At 47.7% G+C, this 26522-nt stretch overlaps 1 protein-coding gene and 2 non-coding genes across 3 annotated transcripts in view; 2 read left to right on the top strand and 1 right to left on the bottom strand.

Annotated features, from left to right (window-relative positions):
* Positions 1-17110, top strand: part of RCSD1 (RCSD domain containing 1) — a 65864-nt gene extending 48754 nt beyond the window's left edge. Inside the window, exons 4-7 of the mRNA XM_060015289.2 lie at positions 2343-2414; positions 5915-6118; positions 8558-9196; positions 15264-17110. Coding sequence (XP_059871272.2) covers positions 2343-2414; positions 5915-6118; positions 8558-9196; positions 15264-15296 — 948 coding nt within the window. The 3' untranslated portion in view covers positions 15297-17110. The remainder of the gene's footprint in view (positions 1-2342; positions 2415-5914; positions 6119-8557; positions 9197-15263) is intronic.
* Positions 17111-25288: 8178 nt separating this feature from the next.
* TRNAP-CGG (transfer RNA proline (anticodon CGG)) lies at positions 25289-25360 on the top strand. Its single transcript has one exon. It is a non-coding gene; the product is annotated as a tRNA-Pro (tRNA).
* A 666-nt stretch (positions 25361-26026) lies between these two features.
* TRNAP-AGG (transfer RNA proline (anticodon AGG)) lies at positions 26027-26098 on the bottom strand. The gene has a single exon. It is a non-coding gene; the product is annotated as a tRNA-Pro (tRNA).
* Positions 26099-26522: the final 424 nt, after the last annotated feature.

A 26522-nucleotide genomic window follows, 5' to 3' on the forward strand; every position in this document is an offset into this window, starting at 1 on the left:
CGTTGTTTCCAGAGATCAGTGACTTTTTGTCACGAGCTTGAAATTCACATAAAAATAAAACGAGCAGCCAGCTCTGTCTGGCTGGGTTAGAAAATTGTGGAGGCTGCTGCCACAGTTCTCCTTCCGGACTCCCACGACACAGCCTGCAGGAGCCCTAGTGCCGGGAGCCTTGGGGGCCTGGGAAGGCCCCAGTCAGGCTACCCCTCGGTTCCCAATGCACAGTGCCGGAGAGGGGCTTCCCATCCCTTCTTCATCCCTGCCCCCTCCCTATGCCTGCACAGGCCTGAGACGGTGGAGCCAGCCCCTGCCGACAGGGTATCCTGGAGTTGCCCCTCTCTGGAGGACCCACCCAAAAGAGTGTTTAATATGGCCACTGAGCCTGCCTTGCCTGCCCACAGGAGGGCTGGAAAACAGTTCCATCTGAAAAATCTGGTCATTATTCTAGACATTATAGGAATGTCATATATGGACATATATACATACATAAAGAGAGATATCAGGCTGACTTTTCTCCACCAACTGTATGAGCGGAGGCCACTTGTTAAACAGTAAAGAGCTGCTTGTTAAACAGTAAAGGAAATACTGCCACCTTCAGCCGTTCCCAGGAATGGCATCGGCGGCTCTTTGGGGTTCTTCCTGCTTTGCAGTTCAATTCGAATCAACAAGGATTTTGTAGGGCATGAGCTGGGTTCCCAGCACTGTCCTATGATGAAGGGGCTGTGTTTATTGAATTTTCACTCTCTTCAGAAGATACTAGTCAGTTGCAGAAGAGAATAAAGTATTACATAAAGTGAGCTTTGTCAGCACAATTGTTGCTGCAGTTCCTAAACAGTATCTTCAGAAACGCGGCCTCATATGAACTTTCACTGTAAAGCCCAGAAATTAAGGACAACTGAGTTTGGGCTGGAAGCTCTTTGTTCTCACGGTGGACACAAGGCTCCTTGAAAGACTGACTGCTGTGGAAATATGTCTGATGGTATAAACTCATGGAGCCAGAGGCACCTGAGAGCTGGAGGAGGCCTTAGAATCGTTTATTCCAACCCACCCACCTGCCTGGGTCTTGGCCGGGGAGGCTGAGGCCGGGGCAGCCGTCTGGCTCCTGTCAAAGCCGGAGTTAGCAGGGGCTGGGGAAGGGAGCTCCTGAGTCCCAGCCAGTGGCTGCCCCACTCTCCAGCACCTCCCCCGCCCTGCAATGCTGGGCCTTAAAAAGGTCACAGGGAGTTCAGTTGAGTGAGTCTGTCTCCTTCCATCACTAAAATACAATCATCTCACTCAATAACTATCTCAGAATATTTATAAGAAATTGTGTTATTCTTCTTATGATTCAAGTAAATTAGCACATGGGTGCGAGGAGCAGGGTCCCCAAACTATAGGTCTCTGTCCGACAGCATGGAAGTCATCTTTTTCTTCATCATCATCATCATCATCATCGCTGTCATCATTCCTACCTGTTGAGGGTCAATATAGCTGTGGAACTAGCATCAAGTTGTAGGGATTTTACACAAAACAGGAAGGAGTCAATCTTTTTAGATAATATAAAATCCAAAGACAGGCAAGATTCCTGACAACACACTCATCACAAAAATATCCCAACTAACAGAACATATATATGGGTGTGTGTGTGTGTGTGTGTGTGTATATATATATATATATATACACACACAAGATATCTCAGACACTGACCACTTTCAGAGGGCAGGCACTCAATCATATTCATTTTTATGTAACCAACACAATGCCTGGAATGTAGGAGATACTCAATAAATGTCCGTTTAATCAAAATGAATAGTCAGTGTTTTAGAATATGATAATTTATAAACAACACTATTGGTGGGGTTTTCCAAAATATTATTAGTTTAAGGGAAGACCTTCAAGTATACCTCTGTCAGGTTTCACTCCGGCTCTGTGGTTTCTTATGTTTATGACAAACAGAATGGATGGTCACTGTGCCCTTTCTCTTTGAAATCCCCTCCAATTGTTGGCTCATGTTGTTGAAGGTCATGAGGTGAAGATCTTGTCCCCCTCAGACATAGTCTGTTCTCTCATAATGACCATGAAGGCATTCTTCCTGGAACAGGAGGCCTGCTGTGTTTCAGACGTCCTGCCTGCTCTGATCCATAGATTCAAGCGGTCTTGTTAGTGGTAGGGTGAGGGAGAGGGGAAGGGGAATCTGCCACGCCCAGGACCTCAGGAGGTAAGTGAGCTCCCGGAGCTAAGGGATGAGGCGGTAAAGCCAACTTTTTCTTCTCCTCTTATTCCAACTGTGGCTTCTGGGCTCCAGCCAGAACCCCACCTCCCTTCACCTCACTCATTTGCTTGTTTTGGTCCATTTGCTTTTATAGAAGTCACCGCCCAATGCAAGCCACCCTCCTAAAGTCAAGGTGAAGAGCTCGCCTCTGATCGAGAAGCTCCAGGTAAGTTCAGAATCGATGCTACCTCCTATCCAACCCCCTCTCTTATCCAACATTTGCATGTCTTTGGGGCTCCTAGGGTAGTCCCAGATGTCACCTGGACAGTTGACCTCTGATAACCGGCTAGTGATCAAACTGCCCTGAAGGATGAGGGGCTCTACCTGGGGGCAAAATGCTAAAATAAGGACCCTATCAAACATGAGCTCATGTCATTAGTACCTAATGAAGATTGAAGATAATCAGATGCCTCAAGAGTCTTATGGGAAAGGATGTTATACACAGGAAACACTCCAGGAATAGCCAAGTCCTCTCCATGGCCTGAATGCAGCCACAAACCGTTTCAGCTTTACACAGGGCTGAAATTCAGGTGCTAGTCATTACACCACTACGGCCAAGTTCATTGTTTGGAAAGCATTGCATCCTACCTCGCCACCTTATACATCCAGAGCCCTCACCACTGTGCCCACAGTGGGGCTGGCTTTCCTGGGAGTGTAAACGAAGTATATGACACTGCACTTGATCTCACAATCTTGTTGGGAACACAAGGTTTTCACACATGATACAATAAAAGACATATAGGAGGGTAAATACCGGAGATCTAAATTGTGGGTAACTATCCGACTCCTACTGCTCTAGACCAGGACTTTTTTTTTTTTTTTTTTTGCGGTACGCGGGCCTCTCACTGTTGTGGCCTCTCCCGTTGCGGAGTGCAGGCTCCGGACGCGCAGGCTCCGGACGCGCAGGCCCAGCAGCCATGGCTCACGGGCCCAGCCACTCCACAGCATGTAGGATATTCCCGGACCGGGTCACGAACCCGTGTCCCCTGCATGGGCAGGTGGACTCCCAACCACTGCGCCACCAGGGAAGCCCTAGACCAGGACTTTTTACCTCGGCATTATTTGAGCTGGTAAATTTTGTTGCAGGGGCTGCCTCGTACACTGCAAGATGCTTTGGTCCCTATCCACTAGATGCCAGCAGCACTCTTCAGTAAACTGTGACAAAGAAAAATGTCCCTAGACATTGCCAAATGTCTCCTGGAGACAAAATCATCCCCCTGCCCCCTACCCCCACTGAGAACCACTGCGGGTAAAATTTTACAGTGAGAAGACAGTCAAGTGGGCAGGAGTAATTAACAAATGCTTTAGGAAATACCTATTTCCTGAGTCAGTCCTTAGGAATAGTGGCTGGAAAGGAGGGAGGAAGGTACTCCTGGTGTGAGAACAGCATGAGCTAAAGCACAGAGGAGGGACAGGCGTGATATATCTGGGTGGGGCCTGTAGAAGATGCCCCAGCTTTCACCGCAGTCCCTGTGCAGGAGAACAACAAGGCTCTCCTGCACTGGATCCTCCCCTCTGGGTCCAACTAATAAAATTGGCTCGTCTACCTTGTTCTGAAGCCATCATTAGGGGTGTGTCAAGACAGGTAGCCACAGCCTCTGCAGTTCCCAGCTATGTGAGAGACCAGGGATTTGGCCCCCAGCCTGATTTGGGGTTAAGGGAAGCATCTCTGGTTTGGGTTATGAGCCTACCTCATCGCGGGGTGGGGGTGGGGTCTCCCCTGAAGTTTAATTCATACTGAGAAGCCCTGATCCCACCCCAGCTGCAGGGAGGCAGTGGGCTGCCCATCGCTGTAGGAGGCTGCAGGGCTCCCATATACATACCAGGGATCTCTCAGAAGGGACCCCAGAACTCAGACATTCCCTCCTAGCAGCCATCCAAAGGGTGTAGCCGAGAACCCCTACCTCTGTCTCCCGGCAGCCTACCAGAAGTTAGTTTGCAAATGCTGTGTACCCTGCAGTCTTGGTGTTATTCCCCTTTCCAGTCATTAATAAGCCTCTTTGGGAAACATCGCAACCTGAGAATGAGGGTTTAATCTCTAATGGTTTAATCTCATGAAGAATGTCAGCGACAGTATATAATTTGGCCAAATCCCATAGGAACCTTACTTTGTTGGAAATACGTGGGGAAAGAACTAAGAAGTGCATCACCAGCTTCATTTTTCTTCTAAGTATTCTATTGGATGACTTAGGAACTATGATTTTTTCTTCACTAGTTCAAAGTTCAAGTTTTCCGCTGGCTAGCAAGACCCATTTTATTTGCAAGCAGTCTTACAGAGGGAATGTCCCAGCTTGACCCTGAGAGGGCAGGAAGACCTCCTTTAATGCCCAGTTAATATCGCCTCTGCCATGAAGTCCTCTGAGCCATCCTAGCACACCATCTCCCACAGCCTCTGTGGTCCAAACCTGTCCCTTTGCACCTGCAACATGCTGCTTTTAGACATGGCGTGGGCTCACACTGTTGCTGTTTAACTTTATATTTTTAATTGGACAATGACACAATCTTGTCTATATTATAAATTCTTTCTTAAAATCACAATTGAAATACGAACATCGTCCTAAACATGTGTAATGTTCTATACTGTGCCAGTCCTAAAGTACATGTCGGAGTTCTCCAAGGTGACAGAGCCTCGGCTGGCAGGAGGGTGGCACCAAGGGGAGTCTGGAGGGAAAGGGTGTGAGTCGGGTAGTGGCAGGAGAGAGTAAGGGGACCAGATCATAAAAGACTCTAAAGGTCAGGCTCAGTAGATGGGACAAATAAAGACTCTGAGACACAGGAAGGCTACTGGACTCGCTGTAGGTCACACAGCTATTAAGTGAAAGAAACAACATCTGGAGTTGGGTGTGTCTGCGTGGAGAGCATCATCTGCCCCTCCAGCCTGGTCCCTCCCCTTGGAGGCCTTGCTGCTGGCCCTCCTGCTCTGGAGGATGCAACTGCGCAATGATTTGGACACGCAGAGGTCAGAGCAGGAGGAACAAGAGCCCCTAGGTGGCGCTAGAGGACCCAAGGGACTCACGTTCAGTCCCTCCGTAGACATCTGCACCACCACCTTCTCCGAGGCAGTCGGATAGATCTGGGACCACCGCCTCCTCCCCCGCCAAACTCTTGACTCCCTCAGGCCTTGGTTACCTTCGGGTAACCCCTCCCCTTTGCTTGCCCTCGGGGTTCATTCTGGTCTGGTTGCACCTGCACTGCGATGCTGCAAGTAGGGTCACACACTGGCATCTGCTCCGCTGGCTCCCCGCTGGAAAGGCGTGGTGGCCTGCTGTGTCCACCACTGTGGTCTACCGAGAGAGACCCTGTACTTGGAGACTGAGGGACAAACAGACCTGGCTTGAATCCCAGGGCAGATTCCTTAAACACTTTGCTAATGTGTGCCATGAGAACAAAACTGAACATGTAGGGTGGTTGTAGAGAGGAAAACTGCACATGCCCAGCAGAGTAGGCATCCAGTAAGCAGTAACTGCTCTTGACTCTGATGAGAACGACGGTAAAGGGTGCTGACAGCATGAGAGCCTGGTGCCTGCAGGTGCTGACAGGTGCTATTCTGGCCTCTTTGTCTATAAATCGGGACTGTTCCAATGCATTTTTGCCGGATCAAATCAGTGCTTCCTGGGCATTACGGAATGCAGCCTGGGTTTGAAATTCCTCATCTTTTCTCTACAGGCCAATTTAGTCTTTGATCCAGCGGCCCTGCTGCCTGGGGCCTCACCCAAGAGTCCTGGACTCAAGGCCATGGTGTCACCATTTCACAGCCCGCCTTCTACCCCCAGCAGCCCTGGCGTGTGGTCTCGGGCCAGCGAGCCGGAGGAGGTGCCCGTCAGCTTTGACCAGCCTCCTGAGGGCAGTCATCTGCCCTCTTACAATAAGGTAATATCTGGATCCTAAGTACTGTGGTGTGTCTGTGGAAATGCGGACACTGGGCAATTCTGAATCACCTCTACCCTGTTGTCCTGGAGAAAGGAGGACACTTCTGAGCTGTGGTAAGATGTGGTTTTTAACAAAGGAAATTTCTTCTCTTCCTGGCAAGTGATCCCTGAGCTAAGAGCACCCGCTACCTAGCCTGCCTCTCTCATCCGCTCTTCCCGTAACTGTGCCACTCACCTGAAAGGTGCAGGGGATGGAGCGCTCCATCCTTTGTGGAGAGAGGGGCAGGAATTCAGTACTGATCCCAGCTGCCCAGAGAGTTATGTCAAAAGCTGAAAACAAAAGCTAAAGACCTGATCAGTGACTCAGCAGAAGGGAGGGCAGGGTCACTAGGTTGTCCTGTCCTGCCCTGATATGAATACGCCTAAGTGTCCCAGAACGGGTTCAAATCATTCTTACTGCATCTTGCCCCAGTTGAAGAATATCCAACTCGTTCCCTTTGCAAAAAGATGGATGGCAGCACTTGTTTCTGTAGATACTGCCCTGATACTTGTGTGTGTGATTTCATCAGATCCCTGCCCTACTAGAAGGAGGTAAGAATCAAGAGAATCAGAGGTACGTACAGTCCAGTACACTCCAAGCAGGTACCCAGCAAATTTGGACCAGAGCCAGGCAGGGGCTAAGAGTTAAAGGGCTCTTTTCTTTTTTTGGGTTGCACCACGGGCATGCGGGATCTTACCTTCCCGACCAGGGATCGAATCCGCACCCCCTGCAGTGCAAGCGCAGAGTCTTAACCACTTGACCACCAGGGAAGTCCCTGAATTAAAGGGTTCTGATGCCAGGAAAAGTTAAATAAATGTGACCTTAGAATTAAGGATGGAGAGAGCAGGATCTACTGGGCCCTTCCAGAGGATCCATCTAGGAAAGAGGTCAAATGTGTTGAAACAGGTAGGGCCCAAGGAAACAAAAGTGGTGGCGAGGAGGTGATGGGGTAGGCTTGAGCCTGCTGGCTGGGGACAGAGTGGAGATCCTTCAGCCCAGGGCAATGGAGAGACCCCCGACAGCAGAGAGGAACCCAGGAGAGAGCCCTGTCTTCTCACAGGATGTCAGTGGGATGTAGAGGCAGGGAGGGAGGCTCTGCCACCTGGTCATAGTACTGGGGGCTTTAGTCTGTGACAGCAGTAAGGGAGCAGGCAGGATTATTTCTGAACCCTGCTGGCCATGAGGGCTGGGGCCTTGATAGCCTGCAGGGCTAGCCTCACTGTGGTCTCAGGAAAGTTCCTGGGAAGCCCTTTTAAAACCAAGTATTCAGGGCTTCACTGATGGTGCAGTGGTTGAGAATCCGCCTGCCAGTGTAGGGGACACAGGTTCGATCCCTGGTCTAGGAAGATCCCACATGCCGCAGAGCAACTAAGCCTGTGCGCCACAACTACTGAAGCCTGTACACCTAGAGCCCGTGCTCCGCAACAAGAGAAGCCACTAAATAAATTTATTAAAAAAAAAAAAGTATTCATTCCAAACTTCTGAGACAACTAGGATTGACAAATACCAAAATGCAAATCAGTGAGAAAATAAGATTTAATTTGCACATAAATTTTTAAAGACACATCACTTGAGTAAGGTAGGACACCCACTATAAACACGCCATTGAACTTCTGACAAAGTCCAGTGGACCCAGGTGAGGCCTGGTTCTGAGATTCACACACTTCCCAGAGAAAAAATGGTTTTCAGGCAGCTCTGCTGGGTGTTTCTAAGGTGTGGCTTCTGCTAGAGTTGGACCTCGCTGGAGAAAGCAAAGGATTCTGGCTGCTCAGCTCTCCCGGGGTTAGCCAGCTCTGGGGGGGTGGGGGTGGGGGTGGGGGGAAGGGAGGAAGCTGATCACCAGCTGTCCAGCTCCACACCCATGAGGTCATGGTACCAGCCACCCACAGACCCCCAACCCTGTTTTCCGTTGGGTTCACCTTTGTCAAAGTAGAAACTTCAAAATGTTAAAACATGACTCTGGTACGAAATAGAGAGAGATTTTGTTCAACTTGTTAATTTAGGAGGGATCCTGTAAGATGGTAAAGCTCATTCAAAGAACTGGTTATTTATAGGCAATTAAAAAGGACAAATGTTAGAATAACACTGCTAAGTTAGACACTGAGCTGATGGTTATTTTACAGGCCAGTAAAATCTTAGGTTTTTTTTTTTACTGGATAGACAGCATTTTCATCTTCACACACACAGAAAAAATCTGCAGGTTACCATGTAATACCACAGCCCCATAGGGCTCTAACCTATAATAAATAGCAAGCAATGGTACATCCTCCTAGAAAATCAAATGATCCTCAGGTGGGCTTGTGAAGCTGTGCGTGTGAGACTGACATTGAAAGAACATGCGCCCTCCCTGTTTGGCCTTTTTCACAGGTGTAGATCATTTTCCTTAACACTTTCTTGCAGGTGCGGACAAGGGGCTCCATAAAAAGGCGCCCTCCCTCCAGGCGATTCCGAAGGTCTCAGTCGGAGGACTGTGCGGACCTGGCGGGGCTCAGGGCCGAGGAGTCCTCCCAGGAGAATGGGGCCAAAGAAGAGAATGGGGACGAGGTGTTCCCAGCCAAGAGCAAGACCCCAGGATCCCCTCCTCTGAGGAGGACGCCCAGCTGGACAGAGAAGCAGGAGGAGAAGGGCAGGGCTTTGAGGGTAGCCCAGCAGCACGAAAAGGCCGTGGGGAGCTCTGAGGAGGGGGCCAGCCAGCGTCCAGCCCGAGCCTCCAGCCCAGAGGCAGAGGACGGGGGTGGGAGCCCCACGGAGGAGAAACCGGCTGAAGGGCAGATGGAAGAGCCTACGGAGGTGAAGGAGAGGGCGGCCAGCGAAGAGGAGGAGCCTGAACAAAGCAGCCGAGACACAGAGGGGCTGGAGGAGGGAGCTCTGGGGGAGGAGACCCCCCAAAGCCCCCCTGGAGGAGGGGAGGGCGACCACAGTTCTGAGCAGGGGGCTGGCAAGGAAAAGCAAGATGACGGGACCATCCTCGAGCCAGGCTGTGACCCTGTCACTGACCATGCCCAGCCGGACACTAGCAGTGAGGTCCCCAAGACAGAGGTAGGTGGCCTGGCTTGTCCCCTCGACCCGGACAGGGCAGGGCCAGCGCATCCTATGTCCCGTGCCCTGTTCCTTACACCCATCACCAATCAGCTGGGTGTGTGCAGTAGCACAGGGACTGGATTGAGACGGGCTGTCACTGATGGGGAGGGGAGAGAAGGACCAGAAAGGGAAGCGTGTCCCATGCTCTCTGCTTCTCGCTGCCTCGGGGTTCTGGTGCCCTTCTGGATGTGACTGAGGCCCACACACCGAGGCCTCCTGATGCAGCATCCTGGACTGGGCTCGCTTCTGTGGGGCGTTCTCAGAGGAAAAGGGGGTGCTCCTTTCCATACAAAGCTCACAGTAATAGTGCATGAGACCAGCAGCTCCTTGGGGCGCAGTAAAGAAGGCAGAACACGGCAATGGGCAGGGCTTCCCCTAGGGAAGCTTTAAAGGAGGCTTTGTGTTCCATCCGTGCACGCACAGGTGTTAGACACCGAGAGCACATGAGGACCGGCTGCCTCAGTCCCGCCCTCCTGCTGGGCCCACACTTAGTCATGTGGCTCCTCCCACCACTCCCAGGAAGCCCACCTGAGCTCACCTACTTGTGCCCTCAGGAGCACGACCAGCCTTGCTGGTTTCCACAAGAAAAGCTCTGTGTCCCACCCCCTACTGCCACCCCTAACAATCTTCTTTTTTTTTGGTACGCGGGCCTCTCACTGTCGCGGCCTCTCCCGTTGTGGAGTCTTCCCGGACCGGGGCACGAACCCACGTCCCCTGCAGCAGCAGGTGGACTCTCAACCACTGCGCCACCAGGGAAGCCCCTCACCCCCTAACAATCTTATCAACAAAGTCACCTTCCAGTGTTTCCCCCTTCCCTTTATGTTAGTTCATTCATTCATTAACACAAGCCACCGTCAGCTTCTGACATTAGCCTCTTATGTCACTTCCTGCTTCCACTTTTTCTGCCTACGTAGTCCATTCTCTGTACAGCAACCAGAGGGGGGTGTGTGTGTGTTTACTCATTGCTAAAATTACTCATGTCCTGTGTTAGTTTCTTAGGGCTGCCATAACAAATTACCACAAATTGGCAGCTTGAAAACAATCGAAATGTATTGTCACACAGTTCAGGAGGCCAGAACTCCAAAATCAAGGTGTTGGCAGGATTGGTTCCCTCTGGAGGCTCTGAGGAAGAGTCTTTTCCAGCCTGTCCCCTAACTTGTGGTGGCTGCTGGCGACCCTGGGAATCCTCTCTTTTCTCTTCCAGCTTCTGGTGGTTGTTGGCAATCCTCGGTGTTCCCTGATTTGTAGACTCATCACTCCAACCTTTGCCTCTATCTTCACATGGTCTTTCCCTGTGTCTGTGTGTCTCAAATCTCCCTCTCCTTTGTCTTATAAGGACACCCGTCATTGGATGTGGACCCACCCTAAGTCCAGAATGATCTCATCTTAAGATCCTTAATTACATCTACAATGATGCTCTTTCCAAATAAGGTCACATTCACAGGTACTGGGGGTTAGGATTGGACATATCTTTGGAGGAGGACACAACCCATGGCACCTCTGCTCCCCCTTGTCCCAGAGCACTCAAAACACAGATTCCAAACCCTCTGTGAGGCCCTGCATGGGGGGCCCCTGCCCAGCTCTCCCTGACTCTCCCCCATACTGTGCCCCAATTGTGGTGATGTTTTTTGGTTTTGTTTGTTTTTTACAGTGGTTAATATCTAGATCCTTGAAGTGACTTGGTGCAGTAATTTATAAGCCCAAAATTGGTTGAACGGACTCAGAACCTGTAGCTTTCCAAAATGCCATCTGAGAGCTGTTGTTTAGGACCGTGCCCAAATCACATAGGGCTGGCATGTGTACATCCTTCCAGCCTTTCTTCTTTGTGGTTGTATTTTTATACTCCAGATTGATAGTGTTCAGGTTCTAAACGTGTTGCTTTCGAATGTTCATTAAGCTTTCTTTCATATAGTAATACTTTAAAAAATTGGGGGAATTCCCTGGTGGTCCAGTGGTTAGGACTCGGAGCTTTCATTGCTGTGGGCCTGGGTCCCATCCCTGGTCGGGGAACTAAGATCACACAGCCGCGCAGCATGGCCAAAAAAATATAAAAATTTAAAAAACTTTTTTTTTTTTTTCTGCTGTACGCGGGCCTCTCACTGTTGCGGCCTCTCCCGTTGCAGAGCACAGGCTCCGGACGCGCAGGCTCAGCGGCCATAGCTCACAGGCCTAGCCGCTCCACGGCATGTGGGATCTTCCCGGACTGGGGCACAAACCCGTGTCCCCTGCCTCGGCAGGCGGACTGTCAACGACTGCGCCACCAGGGAAGCCCTAAAAACACTTTTAAAAATTTGGATTTTTAAATTTTCAAGACACCATTTTCATTTTTTGTTTTACTACTTAAATGCAAGGTGCTACCTCTTTACAAGAGCTTAACAGCATATAATTTCTCATTTAATTGCACATGTCAGATCCTCACTATGTGCAGAACACTGTAGTAGCTGTAGTGTGTGTGTGTGTGTGTGTGTGTGTGTGTGTTTGCAACAAACGTGAACGCACATCCACTCCCAAGGAGATTTTAATTAAAGAATATTATAAAATTCTTGAAAAAAATTCTTGAGGATTTACTATATTAAATTCTTTAATATACAAGGATAAAGATGGGTATGTGTTTGAGGTGCCAAATAAACAGCAAAAAGACTTGGTTGAAAATATGTCTTTTCCAGAAATTGTACCCCCAAACTTTCCGTTGTTCCCTTGAATCATACTAATAATAATTTGCTACTCACTGGGGCTTTTCAGTTTATTTACTTTTCATAAGGAATTGGCAAAGTTTGATAAGGTGAACAAAAGGTCTGGTCTCTAGATTCCTGTTGTGGTTTTAAAATGGAAGCAGGCAGACATAGCATAGCCTTTCTCCTATTTTGCCTATAGTTAACATCAATTCATGAATTAATGACTTAAGTAGTAAGGTGTTAGAGTCATTTTCCAACTGACCTATATCTAAATTACTGGTAAAATTGTCTAGAATAATTTTTATTCCGTAGTGCATTGAATACAATCTTTTAAAGATTCTAGCCATATAGAAGTATGGAGAATGAAAAATTTTATTGAAGTATAGTTGTTACAATGTGTTGATTTCTGCTGTACAGCAGAGTGACTCAGTTATACACATATATATTCTTTGTCATATTCTTTCCCATTATGGTTTATCACAGGATATTGAGTATAGTTCCCTGTGCTATACAATAGAACCTTGTTGTTTATCCGTCCTATGTATAATAGTTTGCGTCTGCTGACCCCAAACTCCCAATCCTTCCCTCCCCCAACCCCCTTCCCCTTGACAACCACAAGCCTCTTCTCTATGTCTGTGACTTTGTTTCTGTTTCATAGATATATTCATTTGTGTCATATTTTAGATTCCACATATAAGTGATATATGAGAATGAATTTTGTATCTCTACCCTCGTCTCCCTCTTTGCACCTCTCTCCTTAGTAGGCATAATCACCATATACAATTCAGTGTTCTTATTTTCAGTCCTATTTGGGTTTGATGGACTGAGCTGCAGTTATTTTGGACAAAGATTTTTTTTTGTTTGTTTGTTTTTTTATAAATTTATTTTATTTATTTATTTATTTTTGGCTGCGTTGGGTTTTCATTGCTGCGCGCTGGCTTTTCTCTAGTTGCGGCGAGTGGGGGCTTCTCTTCGTTGCGGTGAGCAGGCTTCTTATTGCGGTGGCTTCTCTTATTGTGGAGCACAGGCTCTAGGCACGCGGGTTCAGTAGTTGTGGTGCACGGGCTTAGTTGCTCCACGGCATGTGGGATCCTCCCGGACCGGGGCACGAACCCGCGTCCCTTGCATTGGCAGGCGGACTCTCAACCACTGCGCCACCAGGGTAGCCCTTGGTTCTAGCTTTGACCAGGCTTGAAAAGACCAAAAAAGCATTGGAAGCAGTGCGCCTCCCAGATTAAATAAATTATGCAGATGTACAGAGGTGCTTTGTGAAGCAGTTTATTCTGATGAGTAGCGCTGGTGTCCTTCGTATCAACATCGAGCTCTGTGACCTTGGACAACTCCTGTCCCTTCTTGGAGCTTGGGTTTCTTCCTCTGCAAAACCAGGGGGTTGGACTAAGGTTGTCAAAGTTTTGCCGCCTTCCTCCGCTTGCGTTTCTACCTCAGTCCCTCCCTTAGCCTCTTAACTACCCTCCACTGAGATCCCATGTCCCTGCCCCGCAGGCTCCCTCCGTGGCCAGTCACTTAACGAGCTGTCCTTCCACGTGTTTTGTCGTTGTTGTCCTGCACTTTAATCTCCCTCTCACCATCGACCTGCTCTACCTTTCTGTATTAATCCCCAAAGCTAAGTCACTCTCACACCCACCCTCTCTGCCAAGACTTGTGTCATTGGTGGAATTCACGAAACCATGCTGCCTGGATCTCTTATAAACTCTTACCAACCCAGCTGAACCGTATCCAACCTCACTGCTGCCTGACACCCTCTCACTGCTTCTCTATCATCCTGTTTTCATCACCGTTCGTCCAGCTCTCTCCCTACCTCTTCCTCTCCCGCTCTGCAGATGACCTCACCTCCTTCCTGTTTACCTAAAGGGAAGACCAGCCTGTTTGCCACTTGCTCATACCCTCCGAGAGTCTCTTCTTCCTGCACATCTGAAGAGAGGCCCCTTTCCTGGATAAGACAAACCCCCTTGTCTGCTGTGTCTACCATTTTCTGGACTTTTCTACAAGATATTTGTGGAGCGTGTGTGTGCATTTTAAGTGAAGGGTTACACTAAGATTTCCCCATTCTGTTACTCTTCTGTATTTCCAGCTCCTCACTAGCTCACCCCTTTCTGCCTACAAACATGTTTGGATCTCTGTAATCCTAAAGAAAAAGTTCTCGACTCTGCTCTCTACCCCCCACTCCACCCCCAGTTCTCTCTTTCTCCCCTTGTGATCTCGCTCTTATCATTGACTTTCGAAGCTCACACACGCCCTCCCGGCCACCAAAGACCGGTCATGTCTCCGTTCTTGTCATCCTCACCGCTCTGAAACAGCTAATGCCGGCAACCTGCCCTAAAAACCACCTCCTTCCTTTAACCGCTGTTTGGCTGGGCTGCCCTGGCCCCCTCTCTGCCTCTTAGGGTGGCGTCACCACACCCTGACCTTGGCTCCCACTCCCAGGCTTCATCTTTTTTTTTTTTTTTTTTTTTGCAGCACGCGCGCCTCTCACTGTTGTGGCCTCTTCCGTTGCGGAGCATAGGCTCCAGACACGCAGGCCCAGCGGCCATGGCTCACGGGCCTAGCCGTTCCGCGGCGTGTGGGGTCTTCCCGGACCAGGGCACGAACCTGTGTCGCCTGCATCGGCAGGCGGACTCTCAACCACTGCGCCACCAGGGAAGCCCTCATCTCCTTTTGTCAGTGACTCCTACACCTGGTCCTCACCATTACCTGCCAGCCCCTCCTGACTGCTTAGCACCAGCCGGGCTCTCACCACGGTCCCAACCACACATCCACAGGCCCACCAGTCCCTCATGCTCCGTATCTCCAAAACCAAACTGCTGCTCGCTTTGTTTCTTCACTTACATTTAACTGAAACCTGAAATTCCGTTGTTAGCCTTAACGCATTTCTTCTCATGAGGTACTTTTCTTCTTTCTCTTTGATTCTTGAGCAGTGTTTCAGGATGATGAAATTAATGGGAATGAGTGAGGAAGTAAGAAGCTAGGGCAAGGAGGACATGGGAAGCCATGCATCAAGGAATAGGCAGTGTCCTCATTGAGGGCTCAAGCTCCAGTCCTGGGGTTTAAATCCTGACTCCACCACTTACTAGCTGTGTGACCTAGGGGAAGTCACTTGACCTCTCTGTGCCTTAATTACCCCACCTATAAAACAGAGCTAATAGAACTACCAAACTCATATTGCTTTCGTGAGGAATAAATGAGTTCATGCACGTGAAAAACTATGTCAGGCACATAGCATTATTATCACTATTACTACTATTACCCGACGTAGCATCCCCAAGGAGACAGGCTGAGTGTCCAGATTTCCTACTTTCCTCCTAATTTATTCCCTCCTCCTCTGCTCACAGGAGAATACCCCTGTCCAGGACACTAAAATGTGAAGAAGATCTCATTGTGCCTAGTGATGAAGCTGCTGGAGCCGTGTCCTTGAAGTAGCAGCAATGATTGTAGCGGCAGCAAAGGAAGCCATCGCAGAAGCAGGATGGGCTGAGGGTCTGGAGTCAGCCTGAGGACACAGGGTGCCATTTCCCGACCTCCGCACCATTGTAGACAGAGATTGGATCTGAGGGCAGCAGACTTTTATCAACTTGATAAAAGTTGTGTCACTTGATGGACTTGGTTTAAAAAAAAAAAACTTATTTAAAACAATTTACTATGGTGACAACTCCCCAGGGATACTGGTCAAACTGTGGGGCCCATATACTGTCCACACCCACCTAACCCTATAGCTGACCTCAGAACTGGACTGGGATCTACCTAATCAGATTGTGTTTGTGTAAGGTGACAGCCTTTTTATTGTTCTTAAGTTTTCATGATTCTCAAGTGTACGTAAAAACTCATTTCAAGTAGCTAGAAACAAAGTAGTATCACTGGAAATATAAATCCTGTAAGTTACAGAAGACCTTAAATTGTTTGGAGACCCTGAGACGACCTTTCAGCTTGGTCCAGATTTGACTGGCCAACCAATTTTGAAAACATTGGCCGAGAAGAGATAATTCTTGAAACATTGAAAAATATGTGTCTGTTCCAGCAACAGGAGCTTCTCCATCAGGTAATTCTCTAGCTGGTGATACACTGGGAGGCGACCAGCTCGGCTCACCTGCTTCTGCCAGGAGGAGAGCAGGCAGAGGCAGGCAGCAACTCCTTTGGAGAGGCAGGATGTCTCTGTGCTGCATTTCCTCATCCTGTAAGCAGAGCAGTGACACCTGGACAATGCCTGCCCTCTGGTTAGGATGAAGTTTGTGCCTCCAGAGGGGGAGCCTCGAGCACGGATTAGATATCTCCTGGGAAGTGCTTTGAGCATCGTGATGTGCAAGCTACGTAATGAGAACATCCTTCCTGGCTTCCCTGACTTGAATGGAAACCCAGGCTCTCCTCCCCGACTCAGGAGGGGTGGGGCGGGTCTTCTGTCTGTTCCTCCTGGGTAGCTCTTGCTTCATCGGTCCGTTCGGAGAGTGCATGAGGCTTCGCCGTGGACAGGGGGCCTGATACCCCTTCCTTGACATATCCTCTCCCCTCTTCCCACACTCCTGCTGAAAGATGCTCGTCCAAATAAATGTTTAATCTTAAGGGTTGGCCCTTATTCAGATTTGAGTATTTCAGTATCTCAACATGCTGACTTGGTAGCTGGAGCAGTCATTTTTCTGGAGGTCTCTTAGACCACACTCTACTCTGACCGCAGAAAGTAGTTTCCCGGACTTAAAAGGCCTTATCTCACTGCTGGTACCTCAGTTTATCACCCCATTTACAGTTTTTCTAAATTTACAGTTTTTCTAACTCCAGGATAGTGTTAATATTTGGGATATATTTTTTTTTCAAAAACTATTTTTAAATCAAATGCAACTTCTAAACCTTGTAATCTAGTGAAGACTGATACCATAATAAGCTTTGTATTTTAGCAGAGTTTGGGAGATATGTGTGTCAGTTATTTTGAGATCTGTATAATATCTATCATCTATCTAACCTAACATCTATCTGTCATTGACAGAGAAGTATACCCCCTAAACAATACATGGATTTATTTATATATGTCTTTGGGCTGTTTATATATTCGTGCACATATCTGGGCAAGAGTTTTGAGAACGTGAGCATGACTGTGCAACGAAAAGGGGAAATCTGCCACTTCTCTTACTAGAAAAAGGAACGGGACAGATGGGATGTAGATGTAAAAATAAAACTCTATTTTTCTTCTGGAGGGTCCGTACCTTACAGTAGCAGATGAAGAAGGAGCAATAAAAAATAAGAATGTGACACTGAAGGAGCATGTATGACGGTGTCCAAAAATCTCCCCAGTTCCCTATTAGTCACATTATTTGATCTGTTTTGTGAGAACACAAAGGCCCCACCGCAGGCGTTGTTATTAGTGATAGGGTTCTTGGCGGGGAATTCGTGAAGCAAAGGCAGGACCTGTTCCCTGTGGGCGCTGCAACCTGGCAACCTGTTTAATGCTCTCCTTTCTCGAAGTGACCATGATTCAGTGTTGCAACACCATGGTTGAGACTGGGATTTCACACTGTGGATTGAAGAAAACCATTTGTGTCTTAGGTGGCACAGAGTCATCACCAGGCCAGGAAGACTTTCATCAGGATTCCTTAATAGGCTTGAAGGAAAACACTGATTCTTCACAGCTACAAGGCTGAAGAGAAGAATCAGAATCATTCTTCCACTACCTTTGTAATCTAGCTTGAATATTAAACTGTGTCCTTCCTTTCTCCAGAGAGGGAGCAGGAAGAAAACTTGAATGCTTTGAAGGAATATGCCAATATTGAAAAGGGGGCTGCATGTGGAACTGGGTAACCAGATATGACCAGGAAGAAGAGCTCAGGGGCCTCAGAACTCCACTCTCCCCACTGAGGTCACCCTCAACAGGACCCTGTTTGCCAGACCAGTTGTGGCCTGTGACCAGCTGACTAGTCACTCCATAAAATGTCAGATAAGGGAATAAAGGAGTGGACAGACAACCAGTTCATCATCTTCTTTTGATTTGGTACTCTTGGGAATGTAAAACTTTAATACAGTTGAATGAATGAGGACCTTCAGTTGCTAATGAAAGGAACCCTCCTCAAACAGGCTGATACAAAACAGCTATATCTATGAATCTCCCTCTCTCTCTCTCTTTCTCTGTCTGTCCGTCTCTCCCTCCCTCCTTCTGTACACTGAATAATATGTTTTGACAATCCATGGACAGACCTGAATACAATCACTTAAGCAATGTCAGAAATCTTTCTCTGTTATTGGTCTCTGCTTTCCTCTGTGTTGGCCATATTCTCAGGCAGCCTCTTCCCAGCCTGCAAACCCAATGGAAAGAGCTTATTTTTTCCCAGTAACTGTGGGAAAAAATCCTGCAAAGGTTTTCTATAGGCTTGGTGGGGATCCTATATCTATACCTGAGCCAATTATTATGACCAAGGAGATGCAGAGATCAGATTGGCCAGCCCTCTGCCACTCTCCTGCAGTGAGGGGCTAGGTGAGTTAATTCTATTTCATCTGCAAGGACTGTGGATGAAGCAACAGGGTGCCTCAAGGTAAAATCAGAGTGCTGTTACTAAAAGATATGATGCTGGGTGGGAGAAACAACAACAACAATAGAGCTCTGAGCAAAATTCGAGTGCTACTCAGATAAAACGGAATTTGTTTTCATAAGCCACCAAAGAAAAATCAGTCTCATTTTAAATGTAATAATGTATCACGGTGTCCAGAGCCAGCCTGGAGCTCCATGAGGGTCAAGTCTGTCTGTGTAGTTCATTGTGCCAATGCCTCATGTATTATAGGTGCTCAATAAACATTTGGTAAGTAATGAATGATTAAACTGATTTCAGAGCTGGAATAGGATTATTTTCAACATTTGTCGCTGCCCAAAAACTCCCTCACTGATACCAGATGCCTGAAATGTTAGCAACTGATTCCACTGGCTCTAGTCTTCTTCCCAATCAAAACATGTATCCTGAGAGAGGTAATATTTTAGGCCTCCTTTGTCATCACATCTTTTTTTTTTTCCCATGGTCTGTTGTCTCCTTGAGGTAAGTTAGAGGAATGATGGGCTTCTTCTTAAGGGGAGGTACTTAAAAGGAGGTCATTATTCTTGGCTGCTTTGTGTGTTCGTTGCTGCACACGGGCTTTCTCTAGTTGCGACGAGCGGGGGCTACTCCTCGTTGTGGTGCGCGGGCTTCTCATTGCGGTGGCTTCTCTTGGTGCGGAGCACGGGCTCTAGGCACACGGGCTTCAGTAGTTGTGGCTCTCACGCTCTAGAGCGCAGGCTCAGTAGTTGTGGCGCACGGGCTTAGTTGCTCCGCGGCATGTGGGATCTTCCCGGACCAGGGCTCAAACCCGTGTCCCCTGCATTGGCAAGCGAATTCTTCATCACTGCACCACCAGGGAAGTTCGGTCATCACATCTTGAGTTGAGTTGGTTCTAGAAAGTCTTCCCAGAAGGGGTTGAAAAAGAAGAGCAAAGTACGTGAAACTCTAGGGGCAATTGACACACTTTCCTGACTTCCCCGTCTTGCTTAGGGTAAGTCAGCTTCCCACTTAGCCCAGTTATGTCCTGACCAGAGTGGCTATGGAGGCTGAGAAAACCGTTACTCCAGTTCTGCCCTCAAATTCGAGGAGAGCTGTGGGAGAGGCCCCACTGTGGTCAAATGGGGCAGGAAACTGTGGTTCTTTGATCCTCTGCAGAGGAAGAGGAGGTGAAAGTGTTAAATGCCTCACAGCACAAAGGGAGCCACCCACTTCAAAAACAGGAGCAAAGGGATTTCTTCTCCTCCTCCTCCTGGAAAGTTCTGGGCTCTCCATGGGACCTGCAACGCCTAGGCACAGCCAGGGAGATGCTATGAAGGAAACAGGATGTAAAAGGAAGAGGTCGAGACAGGCTAGGATTCCCCGCTGCACACTCCTGTCGGTAACGACCCTGAGACCCTGACCCTTGATGGTGTAGTTTTAAATGAAAATGTGAAAAAAATGACTTAGGCAAACCTGTAATGCCAGTTATTACATTTATCAACTGCTTCTGTTTTAAATCATGAGTGGACTGAATTGCACTTTAACCAAAATTCAGAAGCAAGATTCTAGAATGATTATATGGTTGGTACTCAAAGGATGGTATTACCAAGAGGCAGATATTCCTTCTGCTCCAAGAAAATAATAGGACCTCAAACACTAGTCGCTACTGTTGGATTGTCTAAGGAACCCATGGGTGCTGGGTGGTGCCAGGCACTCACCATCACGGCCGAACCTGGCCCCTCAGGAACAACAGTAGCGGCTTCTTGACGACCTCTGGAAGCAGCTGGGATGGGAAAGGGCAAAAGGGCCTGCTCTGCATCCCCTCTAATTCTGTGCCTCTTTTCATTCTACCAAGCAAAAGGAAACACGTAGTTTTAGGAGCCCTGTTTTCTCTGTGATTTAAAAATATTAATTATCCTTATTTTTTCTCATTATAAAAGCAATACACCTTTATTTTTAAACATTTGTGGAGAAAAAATATTTTAAGTAAATAAAAATTATTCATAATCCCACTACTAAGAGATAGCTAGTGTTAATATTCTATGGATTTTCCTCTAGTTTTTTTAATGCGTGTGTTACATGTTTTGTTCTTAATTCGTTGTTGTTCCAAAACTGGGATCTCACTGTATGCAACTGTGTATTCTTCTCTTCTGTAACATACCATCATGAGCATGTCTTCCGAAACAATCACAATTTTGATCATGAAAACTGTACACTTTTGTCTTCTTCTATTCAACCAATAACATCCAGAGTAAGACCAAATGTGTATAAAAGAGGGGTAATAATATACCCTGGTGGAAACGAAGGTGTTGTGGAAAGCAGTTCTTTTCACAGTCTAGATCTTAGATTCCTATCACATTTATGGCCTCATGCACTCTCAAAACAAGTGAAAACCTTTGAATGAAAAATGAAAGGGCTGAGGCAACTCCAAAATATCATTCCTAATTATTTAGGGATTGCAAAATTCAGAGGGAGGCATGAGATAAGTTTCTGAAAAAGGATCACCGGAGGGAAAGCACAAAGAAATGTTTGTAGTAAAAACTAGCTGAAGCTATTATAGGCTATTGGACTGGAGTCTGGAAAAGGCACAAATGTTCAATCTGATCCTACTTTCTGTGTGGGTCAGGACATGGCTTGCAGTGAACGCAGCAAACCTACCAGCATGACAACGGCGGTGGCCTGCGAGCCAGTTAGCGCTTAACTGCACGGGCAGAAAATAAGACGCAGCACACTGTCCTGAGGCCAGTCCTGTGGGGCAAGTTAGCCAGAGGTTTCCTTTGAATGGCAGACCCACACAATTAAATTGTATTCTCACTTCCAAGGGCTGACCATTCCAAGTCAGAGCCAAGTCTGTACCACTTAAGCCCAAACTGTGTCAGAATTCAGTGGCAAGCAAACATTAGTGACAAAATAGACACAAATCCCTCACCATAAGTGTTTGTAAAAGCCATTCACAATTTCAAGGCATCAACCATGACATCATCTTAGAGTTATTCTAATCATCTACTAATGGACCTCTTATTCTCATTTCATCTTCGCCCTCACATGCAGCTGAACCCAAGTCAAAATTGTTATGTTCAATAGTACTTTTAACATACCACCATTCTCAAAGGCTTTAATGCCACCAAATCCCTTAAATCAAATTAAAAGATTTAATCATGGCTTTTAAAGTTCTCTGGAAGCCCCTGGTCCTCTTCTTCCACATCAGTTTTCATCTTACTTGCTAACCAGCTAAGCCCAGCTCATTGGCATGGAATTACATGGAGACCCACAAAAGCGGTTATCCCAGCTCTGGGAGTAAATCCTAAGGAAATCATGTAATACGTGGGGAAAGTATATACACAAATGGGCCAAACAATATTTATATCAGTGAAATGTTGGACACCAATGATTTATTATACAGTAGAAGAATTATTAAGAAAATTATGCTATCAGAATTCCCTGGCAGTCCAGTGGTTAGGACTCTGTGTTTCCACTGCAGGGGGCACTGGTTTCGATCCCTGGTCTGGGGGAACTAAGATCCTGCAAGACATGTGGTGCGACCAAAAAAAAAAAGAAAAGAAAAGAAAGAAAAAAGAAAAGTATGCTATATGCTATATTGTCTTGATGGAATAGTATAAAATTATTACAAACAACTTAAAGGGATGGGAAAACAGGCATGGGGAAATTGAATAACAACAAAAACCTTGAGAGTGGCCACTGGCAAAGGTAGGAAAGGTCTCCAGTCTTGCCATCTTTCATGGCACCTTGGTGAGTGAGTGAGATACAGCTCAGGCAGGGCAGAGGGAGCCCTCGAAAAGGCACAGTCTGAAAGGGGAGGGCAAAACCTAGATCACTCAGGACTCCGCCTGAGAACTCCTTCCTCACCCTCCCGGACCCATTCTCAGACTACAAAAGAGTGGATTAAAAGTAAAATCGGGGGCTTTCCTGGTGGCGCAGTGGTTGCGAGTCCGCCTGCTGATTCGGGGGACACGGGTTGGAGGCCCGGTTGCGGAGCAACTAAGCCCGTGAGCCACAACTATTGCAGCCCACATGCCTAGAGCCTGTGCTCCGCAACAGAGAAGCCACCGCAATGAGAAGCCCACACACCACCATGCACACAGCAATGAAGACCCAATGCAGCCAAATAAATAAATAAATAAATTTATTTAAAAAGATTTACGTACTATCAAAGCAAATGGAAGGCTTAGAGCGGCCCACCCTACACATGTCCTTCTACTCCAGGGAGCAGCATGGCTCTGGGATCTCTCTACATGGCCAGAATGGGTTATAGAAAGGTTTTCCAGCTTTAACTCTTTGTTTTGAAGTGTTTTCACTTGTATTTCCCCTGTCACACTCCCCAAGGGTGTGAGCTCTGGTCCTGACCTTCTATATGCTGTGGCACCCCCAGAGCCCACTGGCATCAGGAGGAAGGAAGGGATCACGGGATGAGCAGAGAAGCTGGTGCAAATGGAGAGCTTTCAGTCAAAGGGTGAGAGGACAGAAACACCACCTGGACCCTCAGAGAGCAGTCTGACCAGGGTTCGAAGGAAAGTATTCCAGTGACCCCCAAATTCAAGGTACCTTAAGGATGGAAGAGGGCTTCAGAAATGAGAAGCCTCTGCAACCCAACCACCAACTCAAGGGTGTTGGGGAGGGAGAGGGGAGTGCAGGCCAAAAGTAGGCAAGGCTAGCTTAAGACCCTGCACTCCTGGTCCACTGGGGTTAAGGGCCTTAGGATAGGCTCAAACTATGCGGCACAAGTGGGGGGGGTGTGTGTGTTAAGGAGTCCAAGCTGGTACCGCTCACTCCTCCACAGGGCAACAAATCAAGAGAAGAGTTGCTGAGGCAAGGAATAGCAACTTTATTTGGAAACCCAGCAGACTGAAAAGATGGGGGACTAGTGTCCCAAAGAATCATCTTGCCCAGGTTTGGATGATTGTTTCTTTTATAGAACAAAGAGGGGGAAGTGAGGAGGTAAAGTTTTTTGTTTTTTGTTTTAATGGATGACCACAACAAAAGCAACAATGATTGCAATTACCAAACACGAAACACACTCACACTATGTCATAATATTGACATTCAGTCCAGGAATCCTCCACTGTAACAGCTCCTTTACTTTGCAGTGCAAATTGATTTGTATATTTTTTGCCTCTGAGTCCTTGTGGGATTTTTTTTTTTATTCAAACAGAAAGTCACAAAAATTATAATTATCCTCATCAGTTCACTCAGTCCCATGTAATTAATTTTTTTTCCTCTTGATCTTTTGTTAGCACTTTTATGAATTCATCAGTTTTCCATTAGAGTTCTGAAAATGCTTATTCATTCAGTTCAGCAGTATAGTCAGTTAACAGAAACCTGTACCTGTCAGAGTCTTTTCCATGAATTCCTTGACGATGAAACCCTTTTATAGGAACATATTTGCAAAAGCATCAGAGTACACCCAGAACTGTCTGTAAATGACAAAAGACTTAAAAGTGACCACGGTTAAAGATTTGATGAAAGTTCATAATAATGCAATTGACAAGGAAATTTAGTTATTTCTGAGATATACATTTTAAAGTAATAACTAGAATTATGACTTATAACATTATGCCAGAACATATAAGAGGTAACGTTTAAAAAAAGAGAGAGAGAGAAGTTATTGCAAACATTTCCTGGTTCTGGCCAGACTCTGGAACGGATGTGTTACTTCCTTCTTTCCTGCAGCCATTCACAGGTGGCCCTGGTCAGGATGTTTCCTGTGAGCTTAAACAAATGTGTTTTAGCTTAACTTTCAGGCATGGGAGGCAGGGTTACCAGAGATGGGCCATCATGTGTACTTTAAGCTACAGGCAACAGCCCTTTAGTAATTAACTTGTAACAAAAGCAATAGAATACAAAGGTTAAAGTAAAAGATACAGATCCAGTGAGTCAGATTTGTTCTTCCCTATTACAGTAGGGGATGGAGGTGGGGTGGCGCCAGAGCGAAGGTCCTGCCCACTACCACAGCCTTTTCCACTCCTCCAAGCTACCAAGGCACCCAACTCTGCCCCCTTGCTCCCCAGCCCCTTTCACGGCCCTCGCTATTAACCCCACCTTCCACGACCTCGGTAGTTCCTGTGCCTGCGCTACCACTTCCTTGCCGCCGTGTGGCCTGAGTTATCTCACTGCAAAATGAGGATAACAGTAGTAACTAAGGGAAAATTGTTACAAATATGCAGTGAGTTCAGTACATGTAAAACGCCAAAAGAGTGCAGGATCTCAAAATGAACGTTCGAAATAAGTTAGCTGTGAATACTCTCTCCTTTGCAAATTCTTCGCCTCATCACTGCCTCCCAGGGATAAGGTGCATCCCTTCCCATCTCTCGCCCGCTCCTCCGCGCTATTTCCCGCCCCGCCCACCCGCGAGCGTCGTCCCGCTGCAGCACAGGGGATTGGGATGGGGACGGGGGTGGGGCAAGCGGCACACAGCCAAGTGCTCTGAGGATGGTCTGAGTGAAGAGCGGCAGGAGCTCCCCGCAAGGAGCGAAACTGGCAGCGTGGAGACGCTGGGCGGCGGACACCCGGCGGCGTCCAGTATGTCCGAGGGGCCCTGCCCGCGCCCTCCTAGCTCGGGCTCCCAGCGCCCAGCAGCCACCGCGCTGCAGGGGCCGTCCTGGCTCTGGGGAGGCGGCTTCTCGGATCGAGGACGGACGGCCGCAGGCCGAGGCGCAGAGCCCGGGCGCTGGGTGATACCACCGGCCCCGCGGGGCAAAGTGCACGTCCCTTCCCGGCGCTCCTTCGGGTGGCGAGGAGGGTTTTCGACCAGAGACCTGGGGAGTAAAAGAAGGGTCACCGGCTGGGGTCAGTCAGGCAGTGCGGCCAGAGGCGAGGCAAGGCTGAAGAGAGGCGCTGGGAGCGTTTTTGCGGAGAGCGGCTCGTTGGTCTAGGGGTATGATTCTCGCTTCGGGTGCGAGAGGTCCCGGGTTCAAATCCCGGACGAGCCCGAACCTTTTCTGTCTATGCCTAAAATTTAAAAAACAGTTTCTTTTCCTCACACGGCTCATTTAGAGGCTGAAGTGAAACTAGTCCGGTCCCTTGAGCTCGAATCTTCATCGTCTTCGCTTTAGGAAGTAAAGGATTGGATGAGATCAATTCGTTCAGTATGTGGTCTTTGTACGTCTGAGGGCAAGGTATGAAAATGCTTGTACCATTTAAAACACACGTACTTGGAAAAAAGACAAGCCTCGTGCGGACTTCTGGGCACCCCTCGAACACTCCAAACGTGAGCAGGGGGCGCCGTGTATTAGCGGGACCAGGGTGATGGGGCGCGCTGTCCTCCTCCAGCGGTCGCTGTGCGTGCGGACATGCGCGGGCCTGGGCAAGTTTAAACCGCACCTGTAGGCAATCGAGATCGGAACTCAGTCCCTAACACAAGCGCTCGACTCCGAAACTGGCGGGAATGGGGACAAGCATTTTCAAAGTATTACATGGTTAGCAAACTTTCTACGTTTTCATGTTACGTCTTTTAATGGTATTTGAACGTAAAGTGTGCTCTAAGATCAAAAAGTCTCAACTTTGTATTTTCCACCAACGTGTATTTATTACATTTATGGATCTATTCTAAAATTAATTTCTTTAGAAATTATTAATTCCTGAAGAAGGAAAAAGGCGGGCTCGTCCGGGATTTGAACCCGGGACCTCTCGCACCCTAAGCGAGAATCATACCCCTAGACCAACGAGCCGTCGTGTGTCACTGCTTTCCGTCATTATAAAAGAAGGAGGAACTACTTAGTCCCGCGCCCCCAAGTGGTTATCCGTGTAATATGTTTATATCCTTCAGCTGTTTCGCGTTCTTGTGTTTTCGATTTTCTTTCTTTTCTCTCTTGGTCTTTGAAAATCAATGACAGAGAAGAAAACAACGGTGTCACTACCAGTGGCATATTTACAATTCCATTTATATTTATGGCTGATAAGTTGCAGTGAGTGTGTGGCAATATCCCTGTGGCAGGCGGATTCCAGATTCTCTCCCTTGCTGCGTTCAGGATGTTGCTCTTTCCAATAGTAGTAAAATTGTCCGTTTCTCGCCTACACCTTTCATCCTAGTGTTCAAAGCACCACCTTTCCAGCCTTGCAAATTACCATCACTGTGTTTTTACTCAAACTGTT

This window comes from Delphinus delphis, chromosome 1, assembly GCF_949987515.2.
Source record: "Delphinus delphis chromosome 1, mDelDel1.2, whole genome shotgun sequence".
Taxonomy (NCBI): domain Eukaryota; kingdom Metazoa; phylum Chordata; class Mammalia; order Artiodactyla; family Delphinidae; genus Delphinus; species Delphinus delphis.